General features: G+C 38.2%; 1 protein-coding gene across 3 annotated transcripts in view; it reads left to right on the top strand.

Moving 5' to 3' along the window:
- Positions 1–15,176, top strand: part of rbm20 (RNA binding motif protein 20) — a 50,872-nt gene that overhangs the window by 24,306 nt on the left and 11,390 nt on the right. For all 3 annotated transcript variants that reach the window (XR_014906241.1, XM_085355024.1, XM_085355023.1), the window contains exons 2-5: positions 9,723–10,767; positions 11,158–11,222; positions 11,549–11,658; positions 13,129–13,229. Coding sequence is in view for 2 of the 3 variants with exons in the window: in XM_085355024.1 (XP_085211150.1) it covers positions 9,723–10,767; positions 11,158–11,222; positions 11,549–11,658; positions 13,129–13,229 (1,321 nt within the window). In the remaining variant the exon portion in view is untranslated. The remainder of the gene's footprint in view (positions 1–9,722; positions 10,768–11,157; positions 11,223–11,548; positions 11,659–13,128; positions 13,230–15,176) is intronic.

Below are 15,176 nucleotides of genomic sequence, written 5' to 3'. Positions count from 1 at the left end.
CGGTCAGCAGCTCCTTCTTCAGGTCCATTTTTCTGAGGATTCTCAGAAAGTGGAGACGCTGTTGGGCCTTCTTTAAGACCGCAGAGGTGTTAGAGCTCCATTGGAGGTCTGTGTCTATGTGCACACCCAGCACTGCTGAATCAAAACTAACCACAGAACATCCGATAGACTAGAAAAAATGGACAAGTGTTGATAAAGGTTTGGCATTACAATTCATGGGTTACTTGTCATAGGTTTTTTTTTGTAAATTTAGTGAATAGCGAGCACATTTTTTGTCATCAGTTGGCTAGTAAAAAATTTTTTGCATTCGCTTTAAGCAGGTGTCCCTTTAAAGTCCTTAAGTGGGCACCATGCCATGGGGGCTTTGACAACTAATTGCGGATTTCCTGCTAGGAAACATATTTTTTGGAGGGCTCTTAAAAGTCCACAGTTGGGAGACAGCTGTCAAGTAAGACTTTTGACCTGCATGTTTCTCCACGACTCCAGTATCCTACCAGCCTATGCTTGAAACAAGATCACCTTCAGCTACCGTGTGCATGTGAGAACTAACTCTCTTAACGTGTAGTTGCATATCTCCTGTTCACTTTTGGTGTAAGTCATTGATTTAAAGGTTTGTTTGTTGCTGATTATCCTGGGCGGGGTGCATGCGATTGAAGTTGCCTCACAAACTTTAGTTTACATTTTAATATGACTTCATAAAACCCTGTGACTGATCCCCTGCATAAATCTTACCATTTTACAAGCATCACCAGAGAAACATGGTATGGATCAAAGTGATGCCTTTGAGTGGATGTGTCAGCTTTACGGGGGTTGCGATGGGCCAGACCCTATGTCTCTGTGGCCGAGATACCTCACCCGTCGCTAGAAACCTATAAATCAGGAACTACCGTCTGTATCAAATGTGGATGAAAGCAAGCTGACCCCGCTTCCTAGCACATATCTCACCATGTGACCGTCTTTCGTTGCTTGATAGGCTGCAGCTATGTGTCTCATTTGTTGAAAAGTTAAATTAAGGTTCTGGAGTGTCAGTAACGATTTTTGCCCTATTAGGAAGAGCAGAGGTTACACGTGCTCCTCTTGATTAGTGTCTTGAGTCATGCATTCAGCAGTATCCACGTATACGCATCTCTCCACATTCTGTCTGCATGTCACATCTGTGCAAGGGATTGGAAAGCCTTTGTTTCCCATTCCAAGGCTACCATACCACCATCATGGCATTTCATTATGAGGCACACTTTCTAAATCGCTGCCTGCAAATGTAAACACTGTATGTCATATTCTAGGAACCTGGTAAGGACCTGTTAATTAAAATGAAAAGAGTGCCCTCATATGGCAAAATGATGAATCCTTATCAGACCACCTGGGGCTACATATGTTGATATGTGGCACCACCTAGTGGACAGCAGAAATAGTTTTTTGTAAGGAACCTACCTTGTAGGTCTTTTTACTAACAGTGTATGGACAAAAATAATGTCTCTTTTTAGTCAAAATGTTGTAAATTATTACATTTTATGGTAAAGATTGTGTGTAAGTGGAATTAGGCAAAAAAGATGACAACCCTGTCGGTTGGTACAGTCATCAGGAAATTAATACAAGTCAGTGAAGCAGTAGAGACATGATTTAATGTGGATCTAATCCTAAACTGCTAAAGAAATTTCTAATCAGTAAAACAAAAAAATAGAAGTGACAAAAAACATAATTAACGTTTTGATAATATGCAGAATAAACATTACTTTTGCATTTTAATGGAATTAAAATCGTCTGTGAATAGAGGAATAACATAAATACCATTCACAACCTTTTGTGTGATACTTCAGGCTTTTCCGTGTACTTTCAGCTACAGTTTTTAAAAAGTCTGATTTTCTAAGTTGTACCACACTTTAAGAAAACAGCATTACAAGACATTGCAGCTGCAAGTACTTACAGAAAACGTTCTGAAGCTAAATCAAAAACTAAAGGAGACAAAATAAAATCTATGTTTAGTATAATTATCAGTTTGCTTTCTTTCTTCACTAACACACAATTTGTTTTTGCATTAGTCTGCTGGATCCAGTCAGAAAATGCAGTTGATTTAAATGTGTTAGAAAACAGTACTTGAAAGATATTCTGCAACTTTATTTTGGTGAATTTTAATAATAATAATAATACGTTTACTACTACCGGTATTAAAAAAATAATTGTTTTTTTTTTTCTTGATAGTCATAAAGTATGGCAGTCAAACAAGCAGCTTGTTCTCTCCCTGCCATCTGGTTGTGACGCTAACAGATGGAGTGACTATAAATCTCTCAAACTGAAGGCTCCTTGGGAGTTGAATGCATGTATGCTTAAGTAAAGATTTTATTTGCAGCTGTAAAAAAAATGTACTGACAGCACTTTACATAAAACCCCAATAAAAAAAAAGTAGGCTTACATATATTATGTATGTATGTATTATATATGTATTTTAATGTATATGTTTTTTGTGGTTGCCGTGAGTTTCACGCATACTTCACTTGTTTTCCTGGTATCTTTTGGAGAAAGCAGAAATTAGAGACAAGTCTTTTCCAATGAGGTGTTTTTTAGGCAAAACTAATTTTTCGTATGTGCACATTATGCCTTGATCCTTCCCCATATTTCAAGAAGCTAATGTTTTTTATTGTTAAAATCACACCATATGCATACCCTTCAGATTGGAGGTATTTGAATATGCATCTTTTTTGATTTATCAAATGTTTTGTTTGGGGGTTTTTTGGGCTTTTTTACATCCGTGTTTTGCGTCGCAAAACTTCCTGATTGTGGGTTTGCTGGTGCGAAACACGTACGAGGTAGTTGGTTGGTAGTCTTGTGACAGCTTTTACTGTTTTTTGTGACTTTGAACCTGACACTTGACTCCACACCAAACTTTACAGCTGCTATTGTGGAGGCAACAGATTCAGGATTGCACTGCATTACCCAAATGCCTTCTCTGTAAATACTTTCTCCTCCTGTGTGCTGGTCTGCCCCGTCCTCACACACACATGCCAACCACTTGTGACTTTTCATCACACGCGTCTCTGCCTCTGCCTGTCCCGTTAACACAGGGAAGCAGCGTCACTCACGCTGGGGTAAAGACCTCTAGCAGTGATGTTATGTTAGTGTACATGTGCTAGCATTAGTCAACATGTTAGTGGACAAAGATGCCGTCTCAGCTGCTGGGCAAAGGTCAGATTATTAAGAAGCAGTGCAGAATTTAGCGTCAGAGGTGTAACTCGGACCTTCACTGCCTAACTTTTCAAGGTTTGTGCATTTCTTCCAATACGTCAAGGTTTGCTTGTCAGTTTTGGCTCGTTGGGTGTATAGCATCAAGTGTTGTCAGCTGCACGGAAGCAGAATTTATAGCTAATCGTGAAGATGCAACTGTTTTGGACAATGTTGCATTTTGCTGGATGTTTTACTGGACTCAGCGGATGACTATTCTTGAACCAAACTGGACCTGAACCCTTCCTCTAATTTGTTACTTCCTCCGATGAGGCTTTGTAGACAGACCAGATCAACGCTCAAGTTTTTGACTATGATGCTGTCTTGCGAGTTTTGCAGAGAGAATGTGGTTGTTGTAGTTTGACATGTCCCCCAAACGACTGTGTTATTATTGTTTTTAAAATAGAACAGGAAGCAACTATCAGTCAAAGTTGCTTGGCAGCTGTTTTTGGCTGATTTTTATGAATCTGCTGCTTTACGTATGCTTCTCATAATACAGTATGCACGAATGAAGTTTTAACTGGACATTAGGATGTGGTCTTGTATTTGTATAATGCTTTGTTGAGCTGAATTTAAAAGGAATCAGCGCTCCAGGTGCAGAATAGAGCTTATCTGACTGCTTTCTGAATAAGGAAATAGATGGGTGTTTTTTCTTTTAACATTCATATGAATTTTTCACTGAAATAATTAGAAATAATTAGATTCTTGAACTACAGTGAAAATATGGGGGAGGACATCATAATGCACAACGTATGTGCCCCTGTCCACAAGGGGGGGGGGGGGGGGGGGGGGGGGGGAGATTTTCTTAATAAAATGGATTTATATTGTTTTGGTTATTGGCATTTTATATTGGTTTATGTTATTAGAAACATCATATTTTCTGTTGTTAAGGAATGTACTTTCATTTGATTTTAAAATATGCTGATGACACTCAGCCTTTAACCTCTTTTTATTGTCCTTTTTTTTCTTTAGCAAAAAGGTCACTATGAGTCTTTATTATGTTTTTGTGACAGCTTATGGTTCCCTATCAGAAAAAAATGAATAAGTGAGCATGCATAGTTAGCAGCAAATTAACTTGTAAATGATGCCATATGAGAAAGTAGACATTCTTGTTTGATACCATCTGCCATCACTTTGCTCCGTAAGTTTATAAACAGCCGTAATTCTGATGTATATTCTCTCTAATTATGTATTTTTAAAATTAAACCTTGTGGGACGAAATAGAAACCTGTACATGTATTTATGTAGCTAAGAACACATGAAGCTATTCTGAAGACTGAGCTAATGCTGTCTGCTATGAATCTGTACTGCGACTCTGACTGTGAGAGGCTGTTTTCAGCGCGTCACTCAGAGCAGGGAACTGTAACAAATACACACCAAAAAACACACTGGCACACCACCTGAAACAAAATAAGAACACATCACGGCAGATGATTCAAATATATTCTATATTTGAATATTCAAATATGGAATAGAAAAGAATAGAATAGCCCTTTATTTTCAAAATAAAAATAAAACAAATTGTGGGACTGGGGGCGCTGTGCAGCTGCATACGTGCCGCCATCTTACATTTATATAATGTATAATATCAATATTATATTTGTATTTCATACACGTGTGATGTTTTTATATATGATTTGCAACTGTTTTCTCTTTTGGATACTATAGTACCAGAGTGTGTTAGGATTGAAAATTGCACAGGCATGTTTCAAATCTAAGCTCTCTAGTCCATTTGAAAAGTTCGATAAATTGGTTATTTTAAACAGAAATGCATGTTTTTGTTTGTTTTTCTGTTTTGAATGATTTGTCTTCAGATTAGATTTGTTTGTCACTTTATAACTTCCTATTTACGTTTCCTGTCCATTCCTGTAGTTATTAAATATTCTTGATATTCTTTTCCACTTTTCAATTAAATATAGAAAGTCACATTGAATGTTTATTCTATCTATCTATCTATCTATCTATCTATCTATCTATCTATCTATCTATCTATCTATCTATCTATCTATCTATCTATCTATCTATCTATCTATGAGAAAGCTACAGAAACATATATGTATACATACATAGTGTTAAACCCTTCCCTTCCACAACTGGTTGAGGTTATTTTGACACCTATATTCCCTATCGTCATAACAAGATTAGTTTGAAGTGTCTGGCACACTGTGCCAGGAGCCCAAGAGTCCATATTAGCCTATTAAGGACACTGTGTATCATGATGGCAGAGGGCAACTCTAGTATTTATAGCTTTGAGTCATAAGCTGGAATGGTGTAAGTGTATCTCTCCATCAGCATGCTTGTTCACTTAAGAAGAACTGGGAGCTGTGAATTGTCCAGGATGAGCAAAATATCATACGCACAGGTATTATAACTCCACAGACTGTACTGGATTACTTTGCTTTGTATATGTTGCAAATACATAAATTATTTATTAACAAAGTTCCAAAGAGCTTTACAGACAAAGAACAATAAAAACTGTTGACTAAATTAGGGTAATAAGCCAAAACACTGAGTATGACCAATTATTGGAAACAGAAAGTTCTGCTGATGAACTAACTCATTGTGATGTACCACTTTGGACACATAATAAGTTAAATGAATGCTTTATTATCAGATTTGATTGAACTAGTATTTTTTTTTATGATTTGATGGTGTTATACATCAGCCATTACTCTTATACTGTAGAAAATACACAACCTTTAATACAATATTTCAATACAAAGTGTACTACAATATTCTCAAAGTCCAAAACAAACTCACGATGTTTCATTTGGAGAGGTGGGATTTTAGGACCACAGTATATACAGCAAGATGATTTATGGCTCACTTGAAGTGTGAGTGATGGATATGATATGACAAGTTTATGATGTGGCGATGTAGTCACAAGACCATATCACAACTGAAAAAGCCAACAGGATGACAGACATGAAGGTGATAATCCTCTGCAAGATTCTGTTTCATAAATTAATATTTGAAAATGCCTTTTGACTTTTGTTTGTTTAGAACAACCAAAATCCATTTTATAATCTCTCACTTCTTAGGCACAGTACTACCTTTTATGAAAAAATTGCAAATAATCCAGATTCAAATGCTTCATAATTGCTGTGAACAAAGATTTATGGCTGTCGCTTATTTGTCTCTGACAGAGTATTTGCACAAATATTGACGCAGTGGCCAGGCAGGCCGGTGTCAAGGGCTTAACATAGATAATGTGATGAATAGTCAAGTCGACTAAGTTTAGCTCTCGTGTAAGAGCATTCATCAGAAACTGAAAAGGCTGGCCAGTGAAACAGGGTCATGGCACCTGTGGGTTGTGTTGTTCTATTACAACAGTTTGTGTTGTGTTGTTGTGTCTGTAAATAAATAGCTCAGGTGCTAACTTTCCAACATCTTTGTCAAAATTAAATGGAATTTATGTTTTACATGGATGAATAATGTTAAATCAAATATTAATATGCAAATATTACGATTAAAAATCATACAGGACTTCATTTTCCTACAGCTCATTTCAATGTTTGTGTTTTGTACTTGCGTTTGAACTCTGGCTATCCAAACTTTGATTTTTCTTGCTTTTCCCAGTGCTTTTTCTTTGCATTGTGATGCTATAATATCAGGAGGTGGAACATCATTTACATAAGTAATCAGCTGATTGAGGTCTACAAAGCCACACTGCAAGATCCCAAATCCTCAATGAGTTAAAGATAATACCCTGTGAATGCAAGGCTGCGGCCAAGATGGAGAGTAAGATCTAGAAAGTCTAATCTCTTTCTTCAGTTTATTTCTTATAGCAGACAAAATTGAGATGATAGCTGCACTGACTAAGACCCAGAGGGACATTGGGATTGTAGGATCACGTGCTTTACTGAGATAGTTTTGCAGGAAAATCTTCCAAACTCATACTCAGCAGTTTTCAGATCTAACAGGCACACAGAGGCAGACTGGCAAGAGGAAATGTGTGAGGATTGCAGTACTTGTGATGTAGGATTAACAGATGATGTTATTCTAGACATGTTAATGTGAACTGCTTGCTGCGAGGCTCCAATCGTGTGATTGGTCGAGGGAGTTCACATGTGTTGCTGCTGCTTACATCCCGTTTGGGGCAGATTGAGAATGTGAACGCATAAGTTGTATTCAAACGGACAATACCTAACTTCTTTAGGAGACACTCATGATACACACTGAGCTCGCTTCATATGCTGTGAGTAGGATATCACAGGTTGCTAATGGAGGTCTGCAGAGACCTTTTAAGGGTTTTTCTGTGTTCTGTGAGCATGAACATGAAATGAGCTCCCAGGTTAACTGCAAAATGGAGCAAACTGACTTATGTGGGGACAACACAATCAGTACCAAGACAGTGTGATTTTTAGACTTTATCAGCTCTTTATCACCTGTAAAAGCTGCTAAATATGAAGAATTGAGCCTTCAGAAATTGACAAAGAGACATGACAGGGAGATTTTCAGGAGATGTGCAGATGTGTCAGTACACGTGGCCATCGTCATGGGAATACCTCAGTGGATTGTCTTCTTACCTTTCTGTTTCATCCTTGCACCTTGGACTTAATTAAAGAATACATGACATTTCCTGTGCTGTCAACAATGGACTGGAGATGTGTTAGTATTGACCATACTGGATCAAATATATGCTGCTTTAGATGGATATAACATTGCTTTAATAATGCTAGTATATGTGCCATAGAGATGTAATAAACTTTCAAAAGGTTTCAAAATTAAATTGATGAACAGGTCTTAACAGGTTAAAACATAGTGTCTGTGTCCATATGCACACTGATTAGCCACAATGTTTATACTGTGTAGGTCCTGAAAAACAACTGTGACCCGTTGGGGTATGGAAATGAACCTGGCAGGAGACCTGATAGTTTTAGGTTGGGACCTTTGGGAATTATGTTTGATTTAAGACATTGTTTCAATGCATAAGCAGATGGGAATCTGCTTATCAGAAGCAAAATGCTGTGTAATTACATTGTTTGGTTTGCCATAATCCCAGCAGCAATGACAACAGGCTAATGGCAGTGCTAAACTCTCATTTTCTGGTTTATTGCTTGTGAGATTTTCCATGTGTGCAGATATTAGCTGTGGGGCACTTAAGTGTGTAAAAATTTAAAGCTGAAACTTTGAAACTTTAAATCAGCCAATATCAGCAAGAAAAGGAAAACTGTGAAGTATCTGATAAATCTTTCTTTGTAATACCAGCGATATATGGTATTAGTTAGTGTAATGAAAGCTAACCAGAAATTAGCTGCCGGTGGGCATTAAGCCAAGCACAATATCAGTGCTTATTAAGCTGTTGCAAAGGACTGTGCAAACTGTGCAAAATGTGTCATTATTTGGTATCAGTACACAACATTTGCAAATCAAATTTTTAAAAAAAATGCTCTGTACACAAGACCCTGTGTGATGCAAACTGTAGAGAATTGGTTGTTACTTATATATAGGTGTGGGAAACAATATGTGTACACATATCAATCCAGGCTCAGGGGGTTGGGAAGCGCATCTGTAACCGGAAGGTCGCTGGTTCGATCCTCGTACTCTCTGCCCTGGTCGTTGTGTCCTTGGGCAAGACACTTCACCTACCGCCTACTGGTGTTGGCCAGAGAGGCCGATGGCGCGATATGGCAGCCTCGCTTCTGTCAGTCTGCCCCAGGGCAGCTGTGGCTACAACCGTAGCTTGCCTCCACCAGTGTGTGAATGTGAGAGTGAATGAATAGTGGCATTGTAAAGCGCTTTGGGTGCCTTGAAAAGCGCTATATAAATCCAATCCATTATTATTATTATTATTATTATTATTATTATCATTATATTGAGCCAGTATTGTTATCAGAGTAATACTAGCAAGATTGAATCGATGGTTTAGTGAAAGCTGTGTTTTATTTTGTGAACTAAATATTCTGGAAAGTAAAAAATGCTTTAGTGATATTTAAAATGTGTTCAGAATTTGCAAACTGGTGATGATTGATGTCATAAATCATGACACAGCTCTCTGCTCTACATAAGCTGCTTTTTAAGTTAAAAGTATATATATTGGTTTTTGGTATTAGCAAAACTCACTGTGTCTTTACTTGGTATTGGATTGCTACCAAACCTTGCAGTATTGCAAATCACTAGTAAATAATTATGAAGCTATAAAAGAAAATGGTCTGAAAATATCATACAAATCACAGTATTGGCCACATATTTTATTAGAAATGAAAGCCATCACGTGATGTCACATGCTGCTGTTTCTGATGTCACTTCCAAGAAAAAAAAAAAGAAAAAGAAAAAAAAAAGAAATGAAAAACATGTGTAATGTGTAATTGACACTTTACAGACAGTTGTAGACTAAATCCACCATTTTTAATGAAGAACAGAGCAAAGATCTGTTCTGTAGCCTATAAGTATCAGTTAAATTTGCCCAAATCTTCAGAAACAGGCTTAGAATCATAGGCAAGGTTAATAGATTAGATCTTTGAGGTTCCTGAAAAACATCTGTGATCTTTTGTACCCTGCAGCATCACTTCGGGACCTTTGGACGGTGTTGACAATAAGGGTCTCCAGTTGGGTGTCCAGCTCCCAGGCAGTTCGCAGACAGGTCCTCAGCAGCAAAACCAGCAGCTCCTCTTGACTCCAGCCAGCCTCCAACTCGCTCAGCTCCAGGCCCAGCTTACCCTCCATCGCCTGAAACTGGCTCAGGAAGGCAACACAGCTGCTGCGGCCACTGTTCTCAATCAGGTTCTCTCCAATATCAACATGTCTCAGCCCTTGTTTAATCAGTTACGGACTTCAACTATGGTTGGAAGTCAACAGAGTGCCTTCCCCACAGGAGTGCTAGGTTTCCCCTCTTCAAATTCAGCCTTGGGAGCCTTGGTCAGTGGGGGATTCAACCAAAATTCAGGCACTGTTAGGCTGAACCATCCTTGTGGAGGAGACGCGATGGGTCAACAGGGCAATGAGTATGGGAAAAAGTCTGGGTCGACTTACCCCTCTGACACAGACAGACGACTTCAGTACAACTTATCTGGAGGGACATCTGCAGCATCAGCCACTGCTGGTAACGGGCTGTCCACAGTTATCAATACTCAGGCAAATAACATGACCAATGTTGGTCTTCAGCGAGATTTCTATAGACAGGATATGCAAGTACAACAAGCTGGGTTTAGTGAGCAGAAAATGAACATTTTTAACTCAATGGGACATAAAGAGCAATGGCAAGGTCAAACCAACTTGTCTCACACCGGTATGGTGGATGTGGGTTCTAATCCTCCCCCTGCGTGGACACCAGCTGGACAGCCGGCTCGGCCTAGGACTGAACTATATAACCCAGAGGAGCCAACCCATGATACGAAGTTAAACTGCAATAGTGCAGCAGTTTCCTCTTTTGGTTCAAGTGGCATGCAGGCTTTAGGACTCTACCAGCACCTGCACGGAAAAGAGGAAGCTTTATCGTCAGGTACCAGGACACTTCAGCTTTATCAAGTCAATGATTACCATGCTGTTACACCCACTCAGCTGCCACACCAGTGTAGCATTTGTGACAAGAAGGTCTACAACCTAAAGGTGAGCAAATTGATGAGTGTAAATCTTAGCACGTGACCATTATATGAATCTATGCATTTGTATATTTGAAACAGGAACAGAACAAAGTTAGTTTTCTTGAACTAAAACACAAGTTTGTGCGTTGCTTGAAGGATTTTACAAAATTTAAACAAGTCCTGACTTTCTGAATGAGCATTAAGCAGATATTAAGAATAGCTAATATACAGTAGTTAAGTATTTTTGTTCGATGGCCTCTAAGTCCATGATGGTGTCTCTTTAATTGGTTTCAGCCATGAGGTTATACAAGGGGTAGCTAAGAGCCACTAAGGGAGGGCAAGTATTGGGCTTCCTGTGCCTAAGCTGTTTGAGTCTACATGTTCAGACAGTGTTTATGTGTGTACGTGTGTTTAGGACTGGGAACAGCACGTGAAGGGAAAGCTACACCTCCAGAATCGAATGTTGTATGCAAATGACAGGTGAGTCATTTACAACTCCAAAAATTCACTGCACACAGTCTAAATTAGACTATCATTGATGACTGAGGACGTTCAGTAAGCCTCTGTGTTGATGTGATTTGTTGTGGTTTTTGTTTTGCTGAGTTTCAGACTTTTTACACAGCTTTAAAACGATGTCGATCAATTCAGAGCAAACCTCTTTTAGCAGTTGGAAATATGTTAGTTTCCTTTTCCTTACTTCTTATGCAGCTGTCTTAATCTTTCTCTGAATATGAGCTCTGTCATAAGATATGAGCGAGCAAGGCAGGGGAGAGGCAGCTAAAATCAGCCGTCTCTGATTGTTGCAGTTCAGCGGTGGTATCAGCTGGAGCTACTCACTATGCTGTCAGCAGGCCTTCTGATGGAGGTCTGAACCCCGCAGGAACGAACCACATAGTCTGTTCTGCTGCGAGTCAAGGTAGGATAACCCACCACCAACACCACCAGCTGTGTATCTCCTTACATTAGCACAAAGTGTAAAACATCAGTCTTAACTCCTGCTGTAAGAGTGATATTTTACTCATCACTTGATTATGAGAAACGGGGTATTTTTAGGACATGAGGCAGCATGTTTTTATAGTTGAACACTTCTTATTTTAACACATTGAAGTGCTGCGTGCAGTTAGCGTGAAGTGTTTTGAAGTCCTAAAACAGTGCTGCACCGTGCCAAGTCATCTTTTTTTGTACATGCTGGAGGAGTAGCAGTAAACACAACAAAGCCGAAGACTTCTACGCGCTGCTTTTCTGACAAACTCTCTTGATCCTATTATATATGCTTCATGCATTCACTTATGTATAATTACTAACTACAAACTGCCAACAAGCCCATACAGCATTAATATATATTAATGACCTAACACAATTTTTATTGGATGAGTAATCTGTTAGAAGATCTCTGTCTCAGTATTGTATTCCCATTGCTTGGAAGGGTGGTGAAGAAATGTCTTTAAATAAAATGGAAACAATGTGTTTTGAGCTACCCAAGACTGGGTAGCTGTTTGAACTATGCTAGTACTGTGTGCCAATTTCCAATAGTTCTGAGGTCATTCCATCATAGTTACAGCTCCTATGGCACATTCAACCGATTTTAAATTTAGACAATCTTCTCTTTAGGGTTTAAATAAATCTGAAGCTAACATTTGGATATCTATTGTGGAGGCACTCTGCACTTAAGATTAAACCATCTGGTTTAAATAGTTTTGGAGCTAAAATCCAAGTGATTGGATGGTCCCTTATGAGCAAGTATTTACACAACAATGGGAAGGAAGAGCTCTCGTGTAGCAAAAAGAGGCCTCTGGCAGAACCAGGCTCAGGGAAGTTCAGCCATCTGCTGCAACTGGCTCAAGCATGAGGGGAAAGAGACAAGAAAACATAATCACCACGAGTTAGCTAGGACTAATGCCTGCACGATTCTCACATCGGCCAAAATGGCAGAAATCTGCTTAATCAGACACCATGTGAATGTTGTGGTGCAGAGAAAACTGCAGAATGAAGACTCCAATCTGACTCATCAAACATTTTCATTCTCAGCTGCATCTCCATCTGTAATATCTATAAAGCTACAGGGCTTGTGTGAAAATGGGTTATGCAAATGAAACTGCAACTACATCTGCATCACAGTGGAGCATCATTACTGTTTCCCAGATGTTTCTCAAGAGTGACGTGTTTAGCAAAGCCTTTTCTTCCAGCTAGGTGCTGGTTGGGGCAAAAAAAAGACTTTGAACAAAGAGGAAATTAAGAAAAAGCAACAATAAAAAAATATATTAAACATTTTGAACAAAATATTTAACAGTTTGAAAATGTACTTTACTAAAGCAAAGTTCTTCCCTCGCACTGGGTTTACTGTTTCAGGACAGTTGTAAGTTCCCATATCAAATTGTTTCCACAGATGTATCCTCAGGAGCCAGTATGTCATACTTGCCAGCTACAGCCATGAAGACTTACCCCACGCCAGACACAGGATTTGCCTCACACCAGCCAGAGTCAAAGGTCAGACAAATGTTTGGGTTTTTTGGATTGGATACATGGTTCTTTGTTAGAGCTTGCCCAGAGCACATAAATCAAATTTTAAGATAAGTTGGAAAAAATGCTAGTGACAAAGAAGCAGCTGAAATTCTTGATTTTTCACTCCCTATAAAAAAAATATATATAATTCAAATTTGATTTTTTAAATTACATTTGAACATCCAACAGTATGTTCAAAGGGCTCTTATACCTTTGACATGATCTCTTCATTTAGTTTTTCTGAGCATTTATTCTGCTACACTTCTTTCATGTGACATTTAAACATCAAGAAAGAGTGAATAAGTAAGAATCAACACCAAATGTGTGCTGCTTATTGAATGGACTCAGTTCACCTTGTTGACAGACGCTCAGGCCCAACACCAAGTTTCATGTTAGCGCTCTTCCACTGAACTTTAATAGTTAGAAGACTACTTCCAAATCTATCAAGCGCATGAATTACGAAAGCCCTAGGTTTAAAAAAGAGCACAACAGCAATAAATACAAATACATACATAGGAACATTTATCCAGATTTACTCAAGAATACATTTATATTTTAAGAATAAGAGATTTTTTGTAATTGCTTGAACACTTTTTCTTTTACTTCTGTTTTCTGGTTATGCACCCTAATATGTAAAGACACTTAGATTTAACCTCCTGATGACACTGAAGGATTCAAACATAATTAATATTAGCAATGTAGAGGGTTACCAAATGGGTTGCAAAAGCAAAAACTAATCCTAACACTGATTTTAAAGTATTTCTAAGAGTATAGATGAAGGATAGTTGTCCTAACTGTGGTCCTGCAGTGAGTTTGCCTGAGTTAAAGAGCCTGTGTTTGACTGGGGTTAAAAAAACAGCAGCTGTTGATAGGCGTCCATCATGAAGACAGGTCTCTTGAAAAGCACAGTGCAGATGATGAGTGAAGAGAAAGGACACCAAAATTAGACCCAGCAAACGTTCGGGAAGCCTACACTTATGACAAGCATGCAGCTTTCAACAGTCTGCGGGCATCAACACACACCCAGTGCATGGATATGTATTAATATGGTTACACAAACACACTATACAGACTCGTGTGCTCTATACTTTATTTTAGCTTCAGTTTTTTATAATGCATAAAGCATGGCATTCAACTTGTTAGATTATATTTTCTCACTTTCTATAATTTCCCTTAAATTTTGAAGTTAAATTTGTAACTTTAAATTAAAGTTAATTTGTGACAAATTCAAAGTCAAATTCAAAGACAAGACAGGCCGATCCAGAGATGGATGCCTTAATGTTTAAACTAGATTCCTTCGCCGCTAAAGCCGCTGTTTGTTCTTTGTTGCCAGGGTAACTGTATAACAGAATGCTGAAGTAAGTGATGGAAAAAGCCGTGTGCGTCCTTGGTTGGTTTTTGACAAAGGATTTGATTTTATTAGCGTGGAAGTATTTATAGGGTGTGCTACATGAGCTAATGTTGGTTGCAATAAACACACACCTGTCCAAGCCTAACATGTGAGGTTTTATTGTTTTTAAAGCCCTGCGAGATCCCAGGGATCACACAAATGCACACACGCATACAAGTTTTGATATTCTGTGTCATTTTTAGTGTAACAGCAATTTAGTTGTTAGATATGCACAGAAAAAAATTTAAAAGTTACATAAATTGTTTTCATTAATTTCACTTAACTAAATAAAAAAAATTGTGGTTGCAGTTAACTGAAATAAAAAATAAAAACTACACTTTAGTAAGTGAATAAAAATTTTGAAAAGCGCTTTTCACAGGCAAGAGTCACAAAACCAAAATGCAAAAGTGCACCATTTTACCATATTAAGGCAAAAACTACAATAAAAACTAAGCATTTAGAAGTAACACAAATTAAGCTGATATGGTCGCTTTAAAAGCAAACGGGAATTAAACTGAAATGTGAGTAAAGTTTAATTAAAA

Source organism: Diplotaxodon limnothrissa, linkage group LG6 (assembly GCF_057381915.1).
Source record: "Diplotaxodon limnothrissa isolate DT_005_m linkage group LG6, D_limnothrissa_male_GT1.1, whole genome shotgun sequence".
In the NCBI taxonomy this organism is placed as follows: Eukaryota; Metazoa; Chordata; class Actinopteri; order Cichliformes; family Cichlidae; genus Diplotaxodon; species Diplotaxodon limnothrissa.
The sequence above is the reverse complement of the archived record's forward strand: the minus strand, read 5'-3'. Positions and strand labels throughout refer to the sequence as shown.